The sequence below is a fragment of the Amblyomma maculatum genome, chromosome 9 (genome assembly GCF_055883805.1).
Source record: "Amblyomma maculatum isolate TAMU_Amacu chromosome 9, ASM5588380v1, whole genome shotgun sequence".
NCBI classification, from domain to species: domain Eukaryota; kingdom Metazoa; phylum Arthropoda; class Arachnida; order Ixodida; family Ixodidae; genus Amblyomma; species Amblyomma maculatum.
Window position 1 is genome coordinate 13,348,181 of NC_139352.1, and position 26,474 is coordinate 13,374,654.

At 46.2% G+C, this 26,474-nt stretch overlaps 1 protein-coding gene across 1 annotated transcript in view; it reads left to right on the forward strand.

Moving 5' to 3' along the window:
• Nucleotides 1-26,474, forward strand: part of LOC146178359 (immunomodulatory peroxidase-like) — a 97,072-nt gene that overhangs the window by 22,940 nt on the left and 47,658 nt on the right. The window contains exon 2 of the mRNA XM_084578184.1: nt 6,176-6,405. Coding sequence (XP_084434310.1) covers nt 6,176-6,405 — 230 coding nt within the window. The remainder of the gene's footprint in view (nt 1-6,175; nt 6,406-26,474) is intronic.

Genomic DNA, 26,474 nt, shown 5'->3' on the forward strand with positions numbered 1-26,474 from the left:
CACATGAGTTTGCCTTGGGCATTGTGTACGCCAATAAAAAACAAATAGAACCAAGGGTGGCACAAGCGGATTTTAATAATACCGAAGGTGAAGAAATAACCTGCATCGTCGAAGTAAATGTAAGCATTAAATTTCTTGGAAGACATGCATATAGATAGCGGTAGCCCCCGTTCAGTACTGACCAGGTTCTCTGGCTGCTCAACGTAACCCCATTCTTTGCCGGCCGTTTGGTTGGGGTAGGTGCCGTATGAGCCCCATGGTTTCTTTCCCGGCTTTAGAAGCATCCGCCCCATTGTGCTTTTCTCGGGTGTATGGTGCACCTTTGTTGTGCTGCATACCGCCGCTTTCAGCTGCTTCTGCCTTTAAACCCATGGCCAGCGCTCCCTGCTCCGTGAAATAAGGGAAACAAGGCATTAGAGGGTGATGTAGTGCTGGACGAGGTGGAAATGAATTCTCATATTTCTCTACTTGATCATTTTTGTGCATCGAATCATAATTCAAAATTCAAATTCATTTATTTCTACCTTGTACAGTTACAGACAGAGGAGGCTCAGAAACAGCTGTAAGATACAGCTTGACAAAGTCGCAGCCCCATGTCTTGCAGGAAAGCATATAAAACAAAGGCAATCGCACAGCGTAATAAACAAATATACAATTTCGAACACGTGAAGAACAGTACGAAACAACATTACACAAAAATGACATTGTCACAGTAGGCAAATGCAACTGCAGCAAAAAGAGATAGGAGAAAGAAAAAAAAATTACACATTAATGTACAGCCTCGTCCACTTCTAGCTGTAACACGCTCACCGCCTTCAAAGCGCTATTGCGTTCGACCCGGCCGCACAATAAAGCTAAGTGGCAGGCCATGTGAAGCAGCACATCCGGGTCCCTGTGTGCTTGCATCGATTTGCATCGATATGTGGCTGTTTCGTACGTAATGTTGATTTGAAAGCAGTGTCTGTGTTATAGCTAGAAGTGGACGACCCTGTACATAGCGCGCAAAGATTTGTTTGATGCATTCTTAATCTCCGAAGATTCTGCGAGAACGGTAAATCGGGACATCAAATTTACGCGGCTCGTCACTCATCTCAGAATGCATCTTCGTCGGTCGACAGTTCACGAGTCGTCAATAGCCGAAGCCCGAGAAACGGCCATGGAAGCCTTCTTTTCTGGGCCTTCGAAGATGGCGAAATCGACGCGGTGACCTACAAAGCGTGCACCCAGTTTTGACCGCGGCGAATACGCTCGTCGGTCCCAGTCCGAGTTCTTTTATAGAACCCCCGAGTCAACACGCTGCCGTCTAATCCAGGCGACGGGAAGCAATTTTCGCGCCTTTCTACAAACACGACGAGCGTGTCGAAAGACAGTTTGCGCCCGTTCAAATGCGCTTTGGTCGTACCGCTGTGCAGCTAGACCCGAAACAAATTTCGTCAGCCGTCAGTTCGTCCGGCACTAAGGCTCCCTTCCGTGTTTACCAGGCAGACAGACCCATTTCCGCGTTATAGCTTGCCAACACACACACACACGGTCGTGCACACCAGAGATGCGCTCCTAAAAGAGGCAGCAAATATGGCGGCCGCCTGACAAGATGACATCGTTTCTGAAGAGAAACGCAAGAAACTGGCAAGATGCTTTCCCTTTTCGATCACCCCGCTCCCCACCGCAAACTCACAAAAGCGCCGACTTGTAAATTCGCCGCGATTACACCACCCTACGTGCCACTTCGACAACATCCTCTTTAATTATCAGGGTAACACACAGTTACTGCTACAATGTGCACTATAGCTGAAGCGAGCGACAGGAGAATGGTACGCAAAGCCACGTCTACGCGCTCCATACCCCACCACGCTTCCAGGACGCCGTTCTTCGAAGGTTGTGTAGCTGGGAGACCAGCAGGCAACAGTCCAGGACTATACCAAGGTTTGCGGACTGCTTAGCCGTCGTACTCAGGCTGGACTCCGCGTGTCGGGCGCCGGGCAAGGACTTTCGATTTCACGAGAACGAAATCCTCGTACGCGGAGCGCGTTCCGCGGCAGTACGCCAACTCGAGATGTCCGCCAGGGAAGAAGCGAAAGCTGCATGGCCTATCTATCACACACGCAGTGTAGGCCGCCAGCTCGGCCCAGCTGATAAGTGGGCCGGCGCCAGCACCGGAGCGAGTGAGCGTGGCGCCCACCGCCTGCGGTGGTGGCGCAGGCTGTTACGGCATCGTCCCCCGAGTTGCAGTAATCGTGACATAACTGGTTAGTGGGGGGCGTTCACCGGCGAGCTGTGCCTATCTTGCGCAGGACGAGGTCGCTACTGAGGCGCGGCCTTCCCTCAGCCGTCACTCTCGCACTTCGGGAAAGGAGAAAGTCGTTAGGTTGCCAAGACCGCGTTTGCCGTGGAGGACTCTGCCTATCCACTTCGTACGGCTTTCGAATCTCTCCGCTTGCTAGGAAGCCGGTCAGGTATTGGGTTGGTGATTCTTTGAGGATAGCTTATCTAAAGCCAACCCTCATGCGAAGCAGTTACGGCGGGGGCATTCCCTTCCACTTGCCCACTTTGTTTTTTTTTTTTTTTTTTCTGTGAGTTTACGCCACTATATTACCATTACATTATTACTACTACTACTGTGTCAGCTGCTAGCCCTAACGCTATCAATTACAGGAGACAATTGTAGATGGGTAATCGGAGAAGTGCAGTTTGTCGCCTTGCACAAAATCCATTTTGGTAGCTTCGCGATGTGCCCACATACAGGCTCAATACTGCATTCGTCACTTGCTACTGCATGCAGCTTCCAAAGCAAGCCTTAAGTGACACGTTCACGTTCCAGTACACAGCAGCTATACGCTTCCAACATGGGTTCAAGTTGTGCGTTACCGGGCGGCCACACTAGGACCACTCATTCGCGAAGTCGTAGGAAATAGTCTGTATAGAAGCCTAACTATGCCCTTTATGTCTTTATCAAATCGCTAGCAGTATGAAGGAGAGAGGACATCTGTTCTGACGTTCGTGGTTAAATTTTTCCTATCTTCACAGAGTCATGGAGAGCAGGGCGCCCGTGCTTTCGTCACTGGGAAGAAATTTGCGGACGTCGTCAAAAACGCGGCGTCAGTGGCGACTGCGTGGAGAGGTTTTTGGCAATCCACAAAGCTGCAGCAGAACCTCCCGAGTGGCCCTTTGTTGTGTATGCGTGAATTTTAGTATGTCATATGTAAATAGCGTATGTAAATAACATTTGAGTGATTTTTGTTGATTTTGTTCTTGTGAAAAGCAATGTGTTAATACCAGGCAATAAAGAAAAAAAAAAGACTGCGTGGAGGTTCGGAGTGAGGGAAAACGACGAACCTTATGGCACCCTTTGGAAGTAACTAAGCGTCAGTGCAATGTCAAGCCTCTCGTATAAGCGCTTTAGTTCAGACACAGGCTCAAAAATACGTTAAGGGTAGTTGTACGCTTAACCATCACATTACACACTCATGTCATGTTATAGTTACTTAAAAGGCCAACTGGCACTGATGTCGTCAACATCTTTGATTACCTCCTTGAGTTTGTTTTTCAAATTTTATTTGGTGTTCCTTTGGAAAACAGAACTTCAAAACTTTTTACTGTCTCCTGACGAGTGCAAGCTGTGTAGACCGTCAAAAGTAAATCATCTCCAAAAGCTGTACACAGAGGAGTGTATGCTATCGAGTACCCTGACGTACTTCTAACCGCGGAAAGCTGGGCGAGTTGATTTTTGTGTTCCATATGAAAACAAGCAAGGGAAAACGAACACGGAACGGAAAACGACAGCACGAACGCTTTAACTGATGTCACTTCTAAGCCGTATCGCTGAACGAACTCCGCGAAAGTGATTCCAATAGAACGCTTGCGGCTCTCAATCAGTAGATCACTATAAAAAGCCGCCTGTCGATGTTTTCCGCGTTTTATGTAATTGTCTCGGAACTCGGGGAGGTGGGGTGAGGAGGGTATATGTGCAATGTACATTGGATTAAGATCGTTCAAATTGCAAAGCTTGAAGTATACCGAGACATCGATGTAATCCGGGCAAAACTACTCGTCTGTTTGGCGAACAGTTTGGTGGTGATGGCTTTTTTTTTTTTTAATACTGCTGTGGTCAAAAAATACTCGGTTCCGCCTGAGCTGGGCGTTGCAAACAACTATTGAAGCCGGTCTTCAGTTTCATGGTATAGATCACACAGATACTTTTACTCGCAAGGGACTCTTTAGCCAATATTGGAGCGTGAGCAATGTTGATATGGAGGATTCCACGCGTGAAGCCCGGGAACTTGATGCACAGTCCAAAAGATGAAACTATAGGCTTTGATACTGTCGGGAGAAACAACTCACAGAGATGTAGTGTCCGACCTGTGCACTAATGTGATAGCGTAAAATGTTCTGTTCACCAGAAAACACAGGTCGCGTGAGCGAAAAATGCCGAGCGTGGCGCTGGCAGGTGCTAGCTGGTAGGTTAAATGGCTGCGCAGTAAACGGACGTAGGGTTTTCTGACGTTACGTTGGGCCGGAGCTGCCAACTCGGGCCTCTCCTTTCATAATGGAGGGTGATATCAGAATATGACTGCCAAGACCCTTGCATTCACGCTATCCCTAGGCAGCGCAGGCACATTCATTCGGCTTGGTTAGAGCGAGGCATTGTATGTGAGCTGGTAGCTTACGCTATCGCTATCGGTCGCTTAAGTTTCCCCCATATATATACATATATGTATATATATATATATATATACATATATATATATATATATATATATATATATATATATATATATATATATATATATATATATATATATATATATATATATATATATATATGTGTGTGTGTGTGTGTGTGTGTGTGTGTGTGTGTGTGTGTGTGTGTGTGTGTGTGTGTGTGTGTGTGTGTGTGTGTGTGTGTGTGTGTGTGTGTGTGTGTGTGTGTGTGTGTGTGTGTGTGTGTGTGTGTGTGTGTGTGTGTGTGTGTGTGTGTGTGTGTGTGTGTGTGTGTGTGTGTGTGTGTGTGTGTGTGTGTGTGTGTGTGTGTGTGTGTGTGTGTGTGTGTCGCTCCAGTTCTCCATGCAAAGAAAAAAAGACCACGGCCAATGAATGCCCATCATGATGGATGAACATCGAGCTCAGGTGTCAGGCGAAAGTTACGTAAACAGATATATTTCTTGTTAGCGCTTTAGCTGCATAAATAAAGTAAAAATTTCCCAGCCATCTGAATCCTCGTTATTGGATTCTTTCGATTTTTATTTACGCCGTGGAATCTGTTTGCACCTGGTCGGATCAATATTTCTCTCAGCCACGTCAGTGCATTCGTCTTCGCGTTCCTTTCTGACGTCCAGCCCTAAAAGAGAGAGGTTCTTTTTCATTGCGTAATAAATAGTTAAGTTCTGGTCAGGAAAACACAATTTACATATTAAGCAAGACATTTAAAAGCACGTTTAAGCAAAGTAAACACGTCTAAGTGTACGCCTTTTGCAGACACTGTTTCACATACCCTTTCCGAATGGAGGGCTATGTTGCGGTTGCCAACCTGAAAATACAGGAGATTTCTATTCTCCTTTCCGAACACCTTTAAGCACTACAGTCCAAATGGGTGGGATATCTTACTTGATTTAAACTCTTCTGGTCTTTATAGAACGAGACGATTTCTTTTTCTCCCCTTCTATCTTGTTGTTGGTTCCACCAGTACTGTGCATAACTGAATTGTAAATACAAATATATGTGAATAATTGGCCTACTTGCTCTTTCAAGAAGGGATCGCTACCAAAGACAAGTTCAGGATGATAAGAAAGAAACCGAAACCGGCTCCTCGTTTTACGCTCTATATTTGGCAGGGCAACTGTACTATGCCCGGAGCTCGTAATATTCCGCAAACCATCTAACTGGGCGTTCTTCCTTGCTGGTTGCTAGAGCTGTGCTTAAATTTCCACCATTCTGTGCAATGAAAATGTTTATTTACTCTCTAATCGCTTATGGAAGTAAGTACTTGTTTCACCTAAACGCTGGTTTCGCATAATCGCCGTGGCAAATATGTAGCAGCCAAAAAAAAGAAATGAGAAGTAATGATAGACGGTTGTGGAAGGCTTATATTCCGCTTTAACCACATGACCTTTCCCGCGAGACGGCTGCGGAAACGCTGGCTGCAAACAACCTCTGTGCCATTCCCCTGCACCTACTGCAGGCACAACGCAACAATGGACGAGGTGCAGCGGGCAGGCTCCAGGCTGGATCTGAACGAAGTGGCGCCCATAGCAGCGCGCAAGGAGCTCTGTGGCCGGCTCTACCCGTCCGACTGCGACGCAGCCTACCCGTACCGCTCCCTGGACGGATCCTGCAACAACCTGGCCAACCCCAGCTGGGGAAAGGCACTCAGCTGCCACTCACGCATGGCGCCGCCCGTATATGGAGACGGTGAGATCACCATGACAGTATAACAATGTCAGCAGTCGACAACAGCGAATTCGCAGGTGGCCCTGAAACGCCATCTGCACATGACCTGCCAGTAGCCGGGGGTAGTCATGTACTGTAGCGCATATGCTGAAATTTCCTTTTGGCGCGATAAATGAGACGGTGAGCACAAGATCACCATGACAGTATAACAATGTCTGCAGTCGGCAATAGCGAATTCGCAGATGGCCCTGAAGCTCCATCTGCACATGACCTTCCAATAGCCGGGGGTAGTCATGTACTCTAGCGCATATGCTGAAATTTCCTTTTGGCAAGATAAATGTAGTCGCTTTGAAGAGTTTCTTCGCTATAGGCTAATGAGTGAAGGAAATATACGGCTTTCACTCTCCGCAGTACAGAAAGTCATAGTTTCACATGACCGAATAGAGGCCCTTCGAAACTAAAATGACAGGGGACAACATGGAAATGAGCGAAACCAATAATTCGATTTCAGATTGCTGAAAATGCGGATTGCAATGATTGGTATCGCAACTTTAATTATAGCGGTTTGTAGCAGCGGTGAGAAAAGCATTAGTAGCAGTCGTAGGTGGATTAGGTCGGATTATAGTTCTAAGTAATTGCGTTTGCCGTGCCTGTTTGAAGGTATGGCACTACAAATGTTTTTGGTAGATAAGTTAAGAGTAGCAAATTTATTTAAGTTTGAGTGAAGGAAGATGTGTAAAATGAGCGCCACTCCCCCTGTGCAAAGGATGGAACAGTATAGATAAATAACCCCAAGCTAAATCAGCACGGGACAAACAATGATAAATATTTCATATGCGTGATTGCATCAAAACAAAAGCCTAGTCATCTACTATAACACGAAGTGTGTCAGACACATTTGCAACCCAGGAACAAAAATATATATCTCATACGATTAAAAGTGCATTTAGTGGCTACAAAAATGTTATTATGGGGCCTCATCATCATAAAACATTGATGAGGTAATTTGCCCTGACGAATAAATTAAACATGCAAAATAACGAACAAAACAAAAATACAGCAATTATACTATTGCGCCATTCAACTCACTACTAAATGCTTCAGAGGATTATAAAATAAATGCCAAGCTATGGCAGCACACAACAAATGCAACGAAAGAATAAATAAGAAATTAGTGTAGAATTTTTGTGCTGAATGCCCAGCGTTTCTAGGAACTCTTCATACGCAATAATTTTTTTGGGTGAATGTTTATTAATGCATAAGCATTGTATAGCTATGTAGGTGGGTATCGCATGGACGTGACCTTATCTGAGCTGTAAAAGATGAACTAGTTGATATATCGAAAAATGAATGGTACCATCTAATAGAGCGTCAAGGAAAGGTGCGCAAATGACAAAATGGTTGATGTGGTTTAATTAGGTAACTAATTACAGCCAATTAGGTGTGTCATTTGGAGTAATGATCGCCGCCAGCCAACTCTGGTATCGGTTCTCAGCTTCCGGTCACGTGTCCCAGTGGGCGTAAAGTGTGAAAATTGTTATCTCGATGTCTTATGACGACATAGGGTGTGACGTCACTGAAAAAGTTGGCGAGTCACTGCAAACGCTTTCCGAGAACATTGAAAAAAGAACTTTAAAAAATTTTGAGCACACAGCAGAATCTGCACTGAAGAAATACGTAAGCCTGAGTATTGCTGTGTTGGAAACGCTCAACAATTGTCAAAGTGGCGTGTCACTGCAAAAATTGGCATGCGCTGCAAAACTGCGGGCAACATCGCAACGCTGAGGCTTACGCATTTCTTCAGTGCAGATTCTACAGTTATCTCGAAAAGTTTTCACTGAAATCTTCTCCAATCCTAAGATTCCACCTTAACAATCAATGTATCAGCAGATCCCTCCTCAGGACCTTCGCAATTAAATACGTTTAACCCCTCTCAGTAACTCATCTCATCGGTGTTCTATGACAGTCGATCATGCCAGCTCGGTGCTGTGATTTCGCTCGCGTACAAAGTTTACACCACCCCCATCGATAATTTTACATAAAAACAAATCTTAATAGATTCCTAAATTTCATCACAATTAAAAGTGACGTCCAAAACAATACGTACTTGTAAAGCACAACAGTTTATCCTCATGCTCGAGGACTCGTTAAATTGGTTCACAGGAAGGGAAAGGCGCAGTAACTGTCACACTTGCTCTGTGGACACCCGAACCGCGCCGTAAGGGAAGGGAGGAAGGTGGGAATGAAAGTGGAAAGAGAGAAAGAGGAGCCGTAGTGGAGGGCTACGGAGTAATTTCGACCACCTGGGGATCTTTAACGTGCGCTGACATCGCACAGCACACGACGCCTCTTCGTTTCGCCTCCATCGAAACGCAGCCGCCGTGGTCGGGTTCGAACCCGGGAACTCCGGCACAGTAGTCGGGCGTCTTACCACTGCACCACCCCGGCCGAAATTATTCCTGCAGTGATAAAGAGGCGCCAACTTCTACAAGTGTTGTATAAAGTTAGAGTCGTTAAAGAGGAGATGCTCCACGATTGCGTTTCTGGTCCCACTCCAGGAGAAGCTAAGCTTTCGGCACTCGGGGGGTTGTGCAGCCACTGTTGCGATACTTAAAAACGCTCCTCTATATGCTTCAAAGCGTACTACTCTTAAAAACGATGCTGTTTGCACGCCATCAACAGCGAGGAGCCGGATAACCCGCCCTCTTTTTCATCTCCAAGTATGCAATTTTGTAAATGACTGCTGTGTTAAGTGTAGTAGCCTTTCACCAGCTCCCTCTGGATCCTCGTGTGACGTTACAGAAGCCATTTTGTGGTGAAGAACACAACTTCAGCAGTGCAGGCGGCAATAGGACGATCAAATATGCCCACAGACGTTTGCCGTATTACATGCACTACAAAATGGAGGCCACTGTGACGCAGGTGCATACTCGCTATAGAAGGAAGCACGAGTCACCTTCTTTTTCGACGAAAAATGGGGGTAGTGTATCGGAAGGAGACGTTTTCGTCAATATTTTTTATTACCATTACATTTATTGTTCTTGTTGTTCATGTTTATTGTTGTTGTTGAGAATTTTATGATTTTCACCTTAGAGGGCCGAAATTTTCCCAATGCGGCCCGCATAGGTGCATGAGTTTGAGGCCCCTGGTTTAGAGTACGTGGTGTACAAGTAGCTTTCTTGCTACTGATGATATTGTGAGAAAGGAGGAAGCCCCGGCAGGTTCACTTTTCTCTTGCCAGACCAGCCGAAGCAGCAGTTATTGTTCTCCTCTAAATTGATGGCACATGCCAACACAGGGGTATCGGCCAAGAATTGGGGCTAGCCACACTTCATCCACACTTCTTCGTTTTCTCCTGACGAGATGACCGATGGTGATGAATATGTAAAGAGGAATCACTCGCAGTGCTTACAATAGATTTTAGAGGGTTTTTTAGAATATGTGATTAAGGAGATTCCTGGACAATGTAACGAAGCAGCACCTAGCGGCCCATTTTCCCACCGCAAGTTCACCTTCTTGTTCAAGGCTCGCGGCGAGCACGTACTCGGATGGAGGGGCGCGCAACCCTTCAGGCCGCGAACACGGCTAGCTACCTCGATTCCGTTCGAGACCTTGGCCGAGAGCCAAGAGGCTCAAGACCACGTTCCGAAAAATGCACCTTGAATGTACCGCAGAGAGAGAGAGAGAGAGAGAGAGAGAGAGACGGCAGAGGTTACAAAGATCCGTATCATTCAAAATGAGGGGGGTGGGGGGGGGGGGGGCTTCAAGGAGTACACCGGAATAGCCCTAGCCAAATTCCAAAGAGATATGCCTCTCGACAGACGCCCGTCAAAGGACGATAACGGCGCGAAGAAGGACGAGCAAGGAGGAGTAAACAACCGTGGGAAGGGGGAGGGTAGGCGGGAAGGGGCAGTGCTGTTCCCGGCGGGCGGGGTTCGGGCTGCGAACGTGCGGCGACAGAAACGCTCAGTGCCACTGCACTCGGCCTGCGAGGGGTACGTGCCCGACAAGGTCACCCCCTGATGCATGTTTACTGAGTGCAGTGCCGTTGCTGCCTTGTCAGCTTTCCCTTACACCGCGCAGGGAACGCGACTGGACAATTAAAAGTCATTAAGTTAGCAAAACTAAGCCACCTTCGGTCCACTTTGAATAGCTCCGGTGACTGCCTTTGTGCCGGAATTGTCTCAGCTGTATAGTTGTTTTCTCCCCTCATTACGAAACCACATGCTTTTATTTGATATAGTATGGTTATGGTATGATCTAGTATGGTATGGTATGGTATGGTATGGTATGGTATGGTATGGTATGGTATGGTATGGTATGGTATGGTATGGTATGGAATGGTATGGTATGGTATGGTAATGGTAATTGTGTGCACAAGAATGCTGATTGAGCGAGTTGGTGCGTGTCATGCGACTGACTCCCGCCGTGTCAATCGCATTGTCGATTCTGGCGACAAGGCAGACACTACAAGGACTGCCTTCGTTTGGTGTGTAAAAACAATGGCTTCAGTCATTCCTACCGTGACTGGTACCGGATTGCGGATCAAGCTGCGGAATTCATGTGTGCTTCGAAGAGGGTTCGGCTTCCTTCCAAGAAGAAAAAAACGCCCCCCGGAGAAAAAAGGCATCGTACAAGGGGATCAGCAATTGCCAGAGAAGCACCTCAGGGCACAACAGCTTGCACCGAAATACGCCTTTCAACCAGCTTTGACTCCTTTGACAAGCTGGCTTCAGCGAGGTCAATATCTGCTCTGACCCAGGATGATGTGCGTGCTCGTTGTGTCCAGGAGTGCGTTGACGTTGTAGCTAAGACATGCGACCTTGACCGATGTAAGTCTCCAATCCGGGATTTGGTGGTTTTCCTGACTTCGAAAATGAGAGTGCTTCTTTCGTATAAGGAGGGCTTCTTTGTCGTGCTCCCTGCTGACATGTTATTGCCAAAAGCCCGCATTGCCGTACAGAAGAATTTCCACCAGGTTTATGTAAAAACAGCTAAGGTCAAGCAGAGAGTGATATCACTACTCGAAGAAATTGGACCGTCTTTCAACTGCAGTTAAGGCGACTAAGGTATTACGTCTAGACTTTTTTTTTTTCTCAGTAAAAACACATAAGCCTGACTTACTGTTCCGCGTGACTGTGTTGGAAACATGGTTCGTGCTTCATGGCAATATGTTATTTCAGGTTTCCTGCTCAGGAGCCTTGCAGTCTTAGAATCGATGACCCATTCCTAATACCTAATTCAGACAGAATCGTCCAGAATCTGTGGACATCCAACACGGGGTAGCTGCGAGCTTTCAGCATAGTTGTGGGAAATATTTATTATCACATCCCCACAACGTCCTTTTGCAAAGTGTTAGGTCGTGCATCTCTGACTTCAATGATGAAGTACCGTTCATCAAGCTTGCGGCATTCCTGCTGAATATTTTTTGGAATTGATCTCATTTTACATTAAGTCAACTTTTGTTGGTTGGAAGGGGTCTTTATTCTTGCAAAAATCTGGGATCTGCATCGGCTCGCGTGTAGCGCCAGTTGTCAGACATTTTTCTCGGCCAAATAAATAAAGCAGTTCAAAAGAATCTAGATGGCCTTTCATTGAACATTTTCCGTTGCGCTGATGATTATTTAGTTCTTCTCCCTTCCAATCGGTTCAGTCACCCTGTCCTTGATATTTTAAAAGTCTTCAAATAAATTAGTCAAGGTTTGAACTTTACTTTTAAATTGCCCAATGATAATTTTCTTCAATTTCTCGATTTATCCCTTCATTTTGGGAATAAGCATGTTTGTTGGGGTTACCATTCTAGATCCTCTCAACCCTTACTTCATTTTCACTCCGGACACTCCAATGTAGTGAAAAATGCAGTTGTTTCGACTTGTTTGCCCTCTGCTGTAATTAAATTTTGCGAGCGTTGAATTAGTAAACGTTTTCTAGATTAAGTCAACAGATTGAGTAATTCCGGTTATCCGCTCCCGTTAACCAGTAGATGATGTAATAAAATTCTGCTGTGGGTGAAGGGAAAGGACACGAAAAGGTATAAGTTGTGCAGCACCAAAAGAAAACCAGTGGTTCTGCCGTACGTGCGCCGTTTCACACATAGGTTGCTGTCACATATAAGAGGCCAAATAGAGAGGCTTTTTGCGAAAGCAAAGAAGACGACGACGGCGAAAAGGATTATGTGGACCAACGATGGATTAAGAAGATGAAGAAGTAGTCGGTGACATGGCAAGCGCTGGTTGGTGAACAGAAGACGATGAAGACGACGATAAGGCTGACGTGTATCAACGCGGTGGTTATAAAAAGGCGCGATATGGAGAGGCAAGGAGGTGGAAGTCAGAGAAGCGGAGGCTCTGCGAGGTGAGAGACGACTTGGTTGGGAGTGAGCAACGCCGGCTACTGTACCGGCGTCCTCGTGTTCTACGGCACTGCATCATAGACTCCCTGCCGTTCTCAAACCGGTTCCGGGGATTGAGTGACTACTCAGCCACCTGCTACGTTCAGGGGGCACCTCCAAAGCTCGTACCACCGTCCACCTGCATCACCCAGGGGGTTCACCTCAACGCCGCCGCGAACGCCAACGTTGCTTCAGCCCACGCTTCAACGGGAGGTCGTCCGATGCGGCCAACAAGACGAGCTCATTGCAAGCCGAACGCCTCCTCGACGCCGACGCCATTGACAGGATCCACGAAACGCGTCGCCCGCTTCGAACTAAGCTCGAAAACGGAAAACGGAGTGTGAAGCATATTTCTAGGTTGTGTTGCTTTTGGTTAATTTTTTGTTTGCGTGTTAGCGTCTGTGTATGTATGTATGTATGTATTAAATGTGCGTCCGTGTGGGTACGGCTGGCGTTTAGTTCATTATTTCGGCCTGAGCGTTCTTCGGAGATCCGTGACTATTGCGAAATGTCGCCAATCGCTATGATGTAGGCACAGTGATGTAAGCTCCCACGAAATTATCTGGTATATGCGCTTTGGTTAGAAGAAAGGCAGATGCGTTAAAAAATTAGCACCGCTGGTATGTTAACCATAAATATAGGTATGTACAGTGCAGAACGCAGGTAATTTTCAAAATTCCCCTTGTGAAAAATACTACATAGGGTAGACTGGGCGTGGTCTTATTGTCCGTCTTTTTGAACATAGGAATTCATTAACCCTAACAGCACAAGATAATTTGCCTAAACATTGCTCGAAATGTAAATGCGACTCCACGATAAAACTGTCGTGCTTGGCACAGCGCGTATTCAACGCACAAGAGAAATTATCGAGGCATACCATGTCACGAAAGGAGGGGACAGCTGTGTTAGCGAAGCATTAATTAACTTAACAAACACAGATTACTTATCTTGAATCAGTTGTCATGTAGTTTTGCACGTGTTTTGTGTATTTTTCCAGACTTGCTTTTTCCACATCTTTTGTCAATCCGTCTTCTTTTCATGATTTTTTTTTTTTTTTGTTATCACACAGTATATATTCTGTCAGCGTTTCCAATAAAAATTCAGTTGTGAGAATGCGCTCGTGTGTGTTTCTCTTCTTTTATGTGCTTGTCTTCTTTGCGCTACGTTCCACAAAATGGTATGGCATGGTATATGGCATGCATGGACTTTCGTGGCGTCGCATAGGTGGACTATAGCCTTGTAGGTTACGGTGTATGGTGCGCTATGGTTGGTATTGTAATGGTGTGTAGTGTATGGTGCAGTATGATTTACGGTGTTGAACGTACCAAAACGACTCAGGCGATGAAACGTGCATGCCCTAGCGGAGCGCGCCGGATCAGTTTCGACCACTTGGGACGTTTCACGTGGTCTAACATCGCTCAGAGCAGGCGAGTACCTTTTTTGCGCTTCGCCCCGATCCGAACGCGGCCGTCGTGGCTAAATTCGAATCCGGGTGCTTCAGGTCTGGGGCCGAATTCCTAACGGCTGATCAAGCGTGCGTGTTCTTATACGCCGAACAAGGTTGGGTGAGGCCTGAGAGTTTTAGCTTCAATAATTGCGCGTCAACCGTAACGACTATGATAAAATCTGTGCTCGAACATACTGAGAGGGTGACAATCCAGGGACTACTACGGTGGATTTTTACTCTACAGTTTGATGTAAAAGGCTTCGCCATTACCGTAACCCATAATTGAGAAAAAGGCGTCGCGAGAAACACTAATTCAATGCAATAAATTTTTCATCATTGGAGTTCGAACTCAGGCTCTCTGCATTACAGGCGGGCATGCAACCCCTGTGTCATGGGCATTTCTGTTTTTCTGATTGTCTCCGTTGACATAAATATAATACAGCAAGAAAGAAACACATGGATGTGCCAAACATACATTTTCGCATCACGCTGAAACTTCTCCAATGCCGCCAAACTATCGGACAGGTTGTTGGTACCAAACGTATTAGGAAGAAGTGATTGCGTGGTGGTGCGTTTGACTTTGCAACGTGTGTTACTGGTGTCACAGCAGAAATAATTGTCACAATTTACCCCGCCTCGTTGGTGCAGTGGTTAGGGAACTCGATACTGTGCACAAGGAGGAGGGATGAAGTGCCGGCCTCAGCGGCCGCTTTTCGGTGGAGGTGAACGGTAAGGCGCCAGTGTGCTGAGCGATGTCAGTGCATGGTAAAGAACCTCGGGTGGACGAAATTTCAGTAGCCTTCTACTGAGGCATCTCTTATAGACTGAGTCATTTTGAGACGTTAAACTCGTAAATAATTGTCCAAGTTGAAGTAACTTAGACAAGAAAGATTTAAAACATCGTAGAGTAGAAAGGCGGGGTTAAAGGCGCTGTCACGTTTATTCTTAAGACGAAGCATATCATTTTTAGTAGCACTCGGTAACACGAAAGTTGTAAGACGCTTTCTCTCATTGAGATCTTTGAATGAAATGGCCGAAACGAAAAAAAAAAGAAAAAAACACTCTTGATTCGCATGTTCTCTTATTTTCTAGGCTGATACCCTTTCGTTATTAAGCGATGCAGGTTGGTTAGAAAGTTGCAATAATGCTTCCTTTCCATAGCTACTACTAATGTTCCAATCTTCTGCACTGTTTTCTTTCGCTCGCTGCTTTCAAGCCGCCTCCAACTCATGGTGTCTTCGCAGACTACTGGTGCGCCATATCTGCTGGCTGTGGCAGGGAAGCGCCCTTTTAGGAAAACAAAACTGTAGAAAGCGCTATCTGTCTTGTGCACGTGCCCTTCTGTTCGTTCACCCCCTTCTGCTGCACTCACCTCCCATTGTAGCGTGAGAACCAGCGTTGGACGCCCAACAGAAACTAGGGGCTGCAACGCGTGTCGCAACGTGAAAACGGTAATAATAAAGGGGCAGCAGGTGCAAGCAGCTCCTCAACCTCCACCGGATGCTCGTGGTTGAGAGTGCGAGGAATATTAGAAGACAGAGAGAGAGGAAAGGGAGAGGAGCATCGGTCATGCCGAGCACGCGGCCAGGTCACGCACGGCCGCGTCCTTCCGCTCTCGTCGCAAGCAGCGGAGGTGCTCGCGGCGTCCCCCGGTGGCCCGGTAGCCGGCGAGAGTCGTCGACGGCCACGGGGGCGATCGAGGCATCTCTCTCTGTCTCTTCTGCCCCACGATCGGCAGGTTAGATAGGCACGCGAGGACCGTGCCGCCAAACGCAATGTAAACTACTCGGTGCGTGTCACAGAGGGCCCTTACCGATGCTCTAATTCACTATGCGTGACATTGCTGGTTTGGTAAGATCATTATGTGCCGAATTTTACAGTGAGCTAGTACCACTCAGCCGAAAGGCCGTTGCCTGTCTGTGCGGTTCTCCTCACGTGGACGCCTCTGGCAGGCGGTATTTGACGGCGACATGGCCGGCCACTGTTTGGTCGGCGGATGGTGTGACTTCACGAATGACAGGCAGATCTGCCAACTGAGCAGCTCATTTCGGACGGGAATCGAACCCACCGGGGCCCTCGGAACCAATAGTCAGATAGGCTGCTCCTAGACCATGCAGCCAGGTTCATACAGCTTGGTTGAGGCAGAACTTTCCTTCATGTCTCTGCTATCACCTTGGGCAGAATACACGTCAAATATCAGCAGAGCTAAGCCAGTTCAAATCAAGTAAAATCATAACAAGGAAAGATTAATCGTTCTAAACCGGGGCTAACCTTGTTAACACACAGTAATTCATCATTACCTTTAAGCTAAACCGCACTGTCATTTTGTTTTCTCTTCCACCAGTTTGTACTCTTCCTCAGCTTGCCTTCTCTTGCTATCGACTTTCCCCGTCCCATCCATCACGTTGTCATTTTATTTTGGCCCTTCTAAATCACTTCACACTGCAGCTTCTATCACGTCTTCAATCTTCACTCAGTGCGCACCCTGTATATCTTTCATTTCTTTACGTTCGTGCGCTCCTTTCTCTTCCTAACTTTTTTTTTACCATTCCTTTTTTATTATATCTGTGAGCTGGCCGAAAGCTAGGATGTCTAGTCGAACTAGAAGCACGCTAGAAGCAGAGAAGAGAGCATAACGGACAACAATGCATCTGCACTTACGTTTTGTGACCCGTCGAAGGGGCGGCTGCTGGCAGAAAGTCATGTCAGCAGTTATTGATGGGTGAAAAGCCTCTGCTACCACCACTCGCCATAAAGAATTCTGATGGCATGTTAAAACTGGGCTCCTCCGACAGCTGAAATGAGCCAACGTTGCTATGTAACAATTACGTGTTAGTTTAAATTACTCAGAATCGGCGCTTTCATAAGCAATGCAATTATGTGTCGCTCCAAGCTGCAAGCATCGGTAGCACTTGAAATATGTTTTTTTGATTTTGTTCTATACCCGTGGCAGTAACCGAGCCATTCCAGGCAGATATTTATTTATATTTATACAAATACCTCACAGGTTCCAAACATGGAACATTGTGTGAGGGGGAGGGGTTACAGTGTATCAAAAGAAACAATGGTACATAGTTTAAAATACAAAAGTTAACAGTAATACAGGACTGGAACTGCAAATAAGTATTAGAGCATGCATGGGAAGTAATAAACCGAGGATTATGACATTATACAATAGTTAGCGGCATTGGACGAAATCAACCTGCACACAGTGAACGCAATAAAATAAAAAAGTTATTCTGACTGCAAAAAGGCACTCAATTCGTTTTTGAATTTTAGTGGGTCAGATATGTTAGCGATGCGTTCGGGAAGACCATTCCAACCCTTTATAGTCCTTTATATCAGTGTCATTCCAACTCCAGCTCTCTAGACATCTGTTTTATTTGTGAGGCACCTGTCAGTATTGTGGGATACTATTTAGAAAATATTGATACGAATGGCTCAGTGTTCCAATGCGCATCACAGCCTCATTTAAAATTTGTCCTCCGTCCGCATCAAGCAGTCAATATTGTTTTAGAAGACCAAAGAGGGACATGTTTTGACCATATATAAAGAGCGTTAATAGAAAGAAATTGCAACCTCCGGAGATACTGTTGTTGTTATAGGGCAGCATTACGATATGAAAATAGAGTACATTCTCAACAGCCATCGATGACACATGATTTTTGTTTATTATGATTGCGTTGTGCTTATTGTGTATTGCCTCATTTTTGTTTTCATTTCACAGCGTCTGTACCATGTTATATCCACTATGTGTGTAAACATGTCGATTAAGTTCTTTTATTTTTGTGTCTTGCCAGTTTAGTAAGTACTGTTTTTTAATCCCACTCCTGCAATAGTCGCAGTAGGTGCTGCAATGTGTACAAATAAAATTAAGAAAGAACAAACAACTTTCCGGGGAAAATTTCTTGGCCTGTGAAACACATTCCACGCAGCCTTTGGCTTTAGGAGGCTGAGCCACAGTGTCAAGGTTCACAGCCTCGGCCAAATCGTTGCGGAAATCGCCGCAGCAGTTGTGAACTCTGCCAAGTGAGGACACGGTAAAGAGCTGGTTTCCTTTGATGGTCGAAAGTAATCCGCAGAATAACATCTAGGTGCCTTAGATAACATGCGTCCAGCTTGGTGACATCAAAACGTTCATAACCCCCCCCCCCCCCCTCCCCTTCCAGTCATAGGTGCTTGCAGCAGCGACAGTGAAAGTAAAGCTAGCGCTCCTCTCTCCTGGAGCTGTGAATTAAGGCAGCGGATCTTCCGTGAGATTTACATGCTGCACGCAAGTGTTTCAACTTCATACGTCTTTGTGGAATTGTATTAGACTTTATGGGGCTAATTGGGCATCATAATCTACATGTTTATCGTGAAGGCATCGGCGAGGCGATATCGGCCACATTTATATATAAAACCCGACAGTAGGGAGAGGGCCTTAAAGCTTTACTGCATGCATTACCTGACTTCATTTTGTCCCCGCGTGTATCATGTTGCTTACGCTTATTGTGAATAGCACCGACGTCGAAAGCACGGCAGAATATGCCAACTATTCGTCTAAAACTAACCTGGCATTGTCACTCGGGAAAAGGAGGTGTATGGGGTATAGAGGCTTGTGCGGAAGCGGTACAGTTTCTCATCATGTCAACAAGATGGACAAAAGGCTATAGAAAAGAGCACAACGATAACAAAACAGGAAAAAAAATCTTTACAGTGCTTATCCTGGGTAAGATGCAGCGCTAGGTTAAAGCTGTTTTTCGGTGCTGCGGCCGTTGTTGGTGTTTACTTTGAGCACAAACAGCGACGTGACCGATTTTTCACGTTACTACACACCGACACAGCAGAAATGCTTTCCATCAAAATGAAAGGTCACGCATGTATGAACAGGATGCGGCGGCGCTGTCTAGTGCTAATATATCCCGGAAAAAGCATGAGGGCATGGAAGAATACAACCTTTCCCGGTCGATTCTCGTTTTCATAAAACCACGTTGACAACACGCCTCCGCCAAAGCGTGTTTGCTTATTTGGAGAAAACTTTCATCTGCAGCCGAGCCGTGGTTTAGCAGCAACGCCATGCGACACATACTGATATATATATAATGGAGTGTCACGGACGCAAATAATTACACAACACATATTTGCATGCGGCGTGAAGGTTCTGGTCATAAAGAACGGGTAGCGGAGAGGAAACTGCGCTAACGGCAATTGTCAGCTTTAAAGCAGCAAACAGTTTACATGATGTCAGTCCTGTTTAGTAGGACAAATAGTGGTATGAAAGTATATGCGGCCTCTGGAGGCGGTGATTGTTCGGCTAATTAGCCGCTTTTGGCCTGTGTCACCCTGAAGAGGATCTGTACTGGCTGTTCGCCGCTCAAGCTGATGGAATGGTGTAAGAGCAGAAATACTAATGCATGGAACACATGCTGATTGCCTTGATCGAAGACCGCTGCAAGATTAAGGCGCTCAGGAAAATCTGGAAATGATTAAAAAACGCCAAATGCACTTGTTACATGGCATCTTGCCACCGGAAGCCAAACAGGATTGACTTGTTAACTGAGAAAAGGCGGAATTTTGCAGCGATACCCGCAAGTTTTATTTCACGTGCAAGAGCAACCGCCGGAACTTATAGCCAAGCCGTATGTGTAGTGCATAATCCGCATGAAGGAGCGGGAGAATGCGCCGCACAGACAAGAGAAGTTCTCGAGCACGTGACCCAGGAGACGCAGCCTACAGGATAACCTGACGCAATCGCCAGAAGGAAAGAATATTCACAGTCAAGCAAACTAACGACAGATCGTGAAACAGCTAGAAAACTGAATGCGGAATAAACATACAAGTTTGGCAGTCATGAAATCAATTTTGTCACGCAACTTGATGAAGGCATCATTGAAGGTTAGCCTAGTTTTAAGACAGACTCTGAGAATTATAATAATAAAGGACTGAGAGGGAATAGGAGGTCTTTGAAAGCAAACGACTGGTTTGCACCGGTCCATATGACTGCCATTTTGAAACAGCCGTCAACACTATTTGAAGGGTCTAACTTATATCTAAACATTGAATGCTTATCTCGCGACACGTCGGATAACATTGGCAACTGCCTCTTCCGAAAGCCTCCGTGAAGCACCTGAGATCAAGAAATTCATGTCATCAGCATTAGCCAAGGTAACAACCGAAGATGGAAGAGGAAAGCAGCCCGTAAACTATGTAAAAATGCCCCAGAGAAGTGGGCTACAGTAAACTCTGTGGACTTACTAACTTTGGATGCTTCTGCCTAAACTGCCCCCGTAGCAGAGGCGAACTCATGATTTTGTACAATTGTCCGTATAAGGTGATGCAGACAGAAAGGACAATCATGTGAATTCAGCGGCAAAGTGTGCAAACAAAATCAACTGCACGTTTGAAATCAAATGCAAGAAAGAATGAGTGAGAAATTTCACCCCGAACCCCGATGAAATTTTATCTGTCCTCGGAACTCTACCACGACGAACTTAGTGAATATCTTCAATTATTTAAGAATAAAAAGGAATGACTAAGTAAATATACTGAAGCCCGTCAAAGTGGTCATATCACCTCGAAGAGATATTTGGGTTGCGCGCCGTGGTTTTTGAGTGCCAGCTTACGAAAGCGAAGCGGGCACTGGCGTGGGCAGTCGCCCTCGAGCTAAGTCCGCCATCTTTCATTAAACGTCATATATCATCGCCATCGGTCATGTTCTGTCTCCTTTCTTCATCGGCTTGCCACCTCGTAACAAAATTTTCAAGTGTGATGCTGAGCGAAAAGTGTTGGTCTTGAAAGAACCACGCGGAAAACGATGATCTGAAAGGGTTACTGCTGGACGAATTTTCGCCAAAACCGCACGAAAAGGTTCGCCGAACCGATTCTTCGCTTTTTACGAAGGACAAGGAGTAATTGCGAACGCACCTCTTCTGCTGTGTTATTTTGGTAAGCTGGCTGTACGGCTTAATATTGGAGCATAAAGAGCTCGCGGTAAAGCGGACAAAAAGTACGTTGATAACCCTGGCATGACATGAATGGGACGCCGTTTCATCAGTATAGTTGAAGTGTCAACCAACCATTCCCGAGATCCATGGAATTAGGAGTTATGTCCAAGGTATGTTCCCACGACCGACCTCTTCACCTGTCTATCATTACGGCTTCCGCCCGCGGCATTCTCTCCTCCTCCGCAACAGCCCCAGGCGGCTTGCACTGCTCCCGCGCCAAAACCAGCTCGGTCAGACCAGACCGGGCAGGCAGCTTCGGTCGCAGCGGCCATTCCTTGGCGTCGCCCGGCAGCTGCCACGCGGGTCAGTCAGTGACCCAGAAACCGAGACCTTGCATGACCGTCAGGAACGATAGTGGTGGGGAGGAAAACGCTGTCGGCTTGAAAGGGTTGAGCGCGAGGTTGGAATGTAAAACACCCAAATCTGAGCTCGCCACAACGAACCAAGTTCTTAAACCCCTGAATTCGAACGGGGTATATCTTTCACGCAGCCGCGCATTGCTGATCAAACCGGACTGCGTGTAAAAACGAAGGTTCCGTCTCGTGTGCACAAAGCTTCTAGCGCCGGCACTTTTACAATGCGTGCTTACTGCAACGTTCGACTAGGCCGCAGTATATATATATTTTTAAGGAGCTAGTGGTGTATACATAGCGTTCGTGCTAAAACCAGAACGCCATACCTCATTTTTCGTCTGAAAATCTATAAGAGAAAGGGAAAAATGCAAACTTTCATCTCGAGTTGTTCAAGCTCTCGAAATAACGTCTGTCAGCAGGTAATCTCCTGTAGTGAAAACTTTTGCGGACGAAGAACTGACTCAAAACCACCTTATAATAGCCGCCTTTCGGCTTGGTAACTGAAAGCCCCCCGGGCAGGTGGCGCAAGTTTGTCAGAGGCTGAAGTCATGAATGCGAACTATTCATTCCAGCTCTCATTGTGTCCCATACAATTGTTGCCGCTACCTAAGAAGGCATCCTTCATGAAATTCGAGCAAACGACCTTATTAAAAATTCGCGACTAATCCTTTTCCCATTGCGTTTGTCAAGACTACCATCTTGTCAAGACTACCCTCTTGCCGATGCAGATCCAAACCAAATCTTTTCCTTCCATGTTGTCAGGTCCACTATATTAAATTCTTTTTTCCGGCCTTAATCGTGAAGTGATTGGCTGTTATAGGCGAGCCTAAGAGATTGACTGTCTCTTGTCAACTGAGTCTTATATTTACCGTGTGCCTGGTGCGAGATATTTAATCGAATGATGCTAAAAAGGAATTTTTGGAGATGTGAAACAGCCAGCGAATTCTTTATGTGCTGAGCCGAGAGAGCACGAGATCCACCAGAGCAGAAGTATGATGCAGGCTGTTACCGCCATTTACCTCAGTGTGCCTGCCCACAAATCCACTTTGCCTCGTTCAGATGACAGCAGATGGGTAGAATATTATCTGCATGCATGCAGTGTCTGCTGGGCGCCTTGCATTCATTTCCCTATGACATATACCCATCGAACAGCGCACTGCCACTGGTCAGCATGAGAACGGCTTCGCTTGGGCGTGAAGAAGAGTGTATTTGATTCATTGGGAACAAAACTACATTTGTACGCATGCGAACGCTGCTTTGACCAAAAAATGCACCCCCCTCCCTGCCAATTTCCTTTTTACATATACAACTATCACTGTAAAATTGCGCTTTGTTTTTCTTAAAAGTGCAACTTTGCGGTTAAGGGTCGGTTTTTTTTTTTTTTTGTCACGTATACCACAACATTTAAAATGCTGGTTCGAGTTATTTCCCAGTAATTAACCTCAGATATTATTCAGGCGATTACCCAGAGACTGACGCCTATTTGCATAGTATTCCTCACCACGCTCGTTTACACAGTCAGATAAGCTCGCCTCTTTTGGGGTGTGCTTTTAATGTAACCCTCTCGCACAGTAAAAATGCAGCCTGTCTACATTCCCTGCTTTGCTGACTCCTCACTGTTACTTAGGAGGCAACTCCAACCAGCAGAACGCACTGCTTAGCAGGCCCGTCAAGGTCTCGAAATTGCGAGACCGGATGCAGCGACTCTGAGGATGTCATGTAAAACCACCTTTAGCAACAATATTTAACGTTCTCAGTCTGAAAACACTGCCCGCTACTCAGAATTCGTGTTGTTAACAACGTAACACGACCTCTCGCTTCTCGTCGCGATTGCCATTCACCGCCATTGTCACCTTGAAATGCGACTAAGAGAACTGCTATCACAGCGGAGATGGCTCGCATATTCACCGAAAACCTCGCTTTTTTAAGGCAATTAGACGTGGTGAAACATGCCAACAACTTGCGGCAAAAAGAAGCTCGAACCACTGCGAGGGAGAGCAAAACGCCGACCTATGGCGTACAGTAGAAACGCACTATGTCTAATTTCTTCGCGTGGTACAGCTAAAAAAACAGTGCTTTAGAGGCAAGTACCGCATCGTAGCTCTGTCTCACTTTCTCGTAATCACCACTATCAGCGCCATCGCACAGCGGTCATCAAAGGAGAAAAAAAAAAAAAACACTCAAGGCTAACAATGGCTTGCCTAGAAAGCACGACATGGGGGATAGCCAAACTTTGTCAAGTTAAGAGCAAGTACCCCGCGGGCAAGGCCTCTACACCCTCTGCTCTCAGCTCGTGCCAGCAACGCTCCACCGTGGCGGCTTGCACAGTGAGGACGCCGCACATTAAGAAGGCACGGCGGCAGTGAGCCCCGGCTTGGCATCGCGCCCAGCACGACCCGGATCACATGCGGACGGCGCCGCGCTGTACGGCCGGGGACGTCCAAGCAACGCGCCGGCGGCAAGCAGTCGTGCTAGAGAGCCACGGAGATTAAGCTGGCCACAATTGGGGGTTCTTGAGCTAGCGGGAACTGCACAAAGAAGAGATCGCGCACGTCTGTGCGCGACACGCCGCCTCCGCCCTCAACATCTCCGCTCATAACCATTGTCGAACAACAGCCAAGGGCGCGGTGAAGCGGTGCTGAAAAGTGGTCACCATGGCGTCTCCTCCCACCATCTCAACATGGGGTACTCCTTCTAGATTTGAGCGGAATGTGCGAACAAACTTTTTTTTTAAGGGGGGGATTCTTGCCCAACTGGCAGGCGAGGTCCCGTTACAGACTAGGAGAAAATTTCAGGATATTTGCAGCTCAGTGTTGCAACCCGTTGGCTTAGCGCATTATAAACACTCGTGGTAGCTTACAGAGGAGGAAAGGGGTTGCTGGAAATTCTGCATCGAGAACGGGAAAGATACCAGTCACGAAAGCCTTTTGTTCGACAGTTCTGCCACATCGTTCTGGCTGACGGCTGTACTCTGGTTTGTGTTGTGACACTGGAGTGAGCATGTTGTACTTACTTAGGGACGTTAACTCCTCACTAAGAAGCCACATTGTCAGGTTGTAAACCTTTTGGTAGTCGTCTAATATCTGTTTTATAATAACTTGTCGGTCATGCTTTTCTCTGCATATATCGAAGAGAATTGGTGCATTCTTTGCCCCAGTAATCGCGGGAACGTGGTTGCTCCGGATCTCACAAATATGTACATAGTTGAACCGCCTAATTAATTTCCTTTCACCTTAACTCTTCAACTACCGCACATATTTAAATCGCTTAACTTCAACAAAGCCGTGAAATGCCTCCTTCTGAACAAGCGAAGCCGCTTCAAGACGGTTAATACTTTTCAGTATGTCGCGAAATCACACTAACCCTGTCCACGCGAAGTGATCGCGACAAGCATGGTCCCCGAGGTTGCATCCCCATTTCGCACTTACCCTGCTCAGCAGCTACAATGTGGTCGCGATTTCGGACATCAACACTTGACTATATGCGAAAATATGGCGCTAAATCATCATATTTTAGTTTTTAAAAAGGATGTTTGCATCACCCTATCAACAGGGGCCCATCTGTAAATTACGCTTCTGCCATTGCCAAGTAGATTGGCCGCTGAAGGTATCGGGCACGCTGTGAAGTATTCCTTTCCATCAGCAGCGTAGTGGACTCTGTTTTCTACTGTGGACGGACCGAAGTCCACCCTGTCACTGCACTATTTCTCATTGCAGCGTTAAATGCTGTGCGCGAGAAGGGAATCGTTTTTTTTTTTCGTTTTTTTTATCCCTTGCAGCTTTAACATGAAGAGTTTATTAACTCTGAAAATATGTTATTTCCAGTAATACAATGTGTTACGCTGTTAGAGAGAACTTTATTGACTACGCTACAATATGCTGCAAATGAGTCAATTTTAAAATTAATACCGGAAAAACGTTTCACGCACACCACATTGCAATTGTCTGTTTTCACCTGGTAAGGAAATGACTAAGATACCGCCTGGGCAGGCACGCTCATGATGCAAAATACACAGTTTCAGTTTTTGTTTAGTGCTTCTTTTCGTACTACTAATTTTACTTTTCAGTTCCTTTTACCCATATCCTCTTGAAAACGCTGGTAACCTCGATCAACGTTATGCACGCATGTGTTCTAGAAGCCTCCTTGGCTGATAGGTATAAAAAAAAAGAGAGGAAGTTTTGCACTGACCCCAACATACATTTGTGAAAGACAACAATGACTGCTTTCTTAGCACGCACAAGTGTTATCGTTCAGCCTTAGATACTTTTCTGATTCACCATCCGATTAAATATTCACAGTCATCTCTTCTTCTCAAGGCAAGCAACTTTTTGTTTGTTTATCAGCACAAAGAGCAACAGTTACGAGAGAAAGGGTGTGCTGATTCCCCGACACTGAGAAAGCTGCTGCATTGAAAGTGGCCGGCAGTGATACCCCGCGCTGCGATTGTGATTCGCGATCATTTGCATCGTGTCAAATACCGTGCCGTCGTATTCCACGCGTCATGCTGTACACGTTTTAGCGATATGGGCAGGAGCCAAAAGCACTTTCTCCTCTGTCCACGTATCAATCAGAAACTGCGCCAGTAGCTAGCGTTCGGGGACGATCTCCAAGCTTTTCATTACGCAACAGTGAGGCAGTTTAGCTCTCTGCACGTTCCAACACACTATAAGCCAGCGACTTTGCAATGCTGCTTGCGATTACCTAGACGGTAGTATAAAATAAATATTACTGCTCTGGTAACGGAACTTGTTTTATTCTCATATGCTTTGGATATTGAACAGCATAATTGTTAGCGCAAATTGTAGAGCAAGATCATCATCTCCTAATTACATAACCGGTCTGTACAACCGATTAGAAGGCCCGTATGCGATTTCTCTTGGCAGCAGTCGTGAAGTCCTGATATGATATGCTAT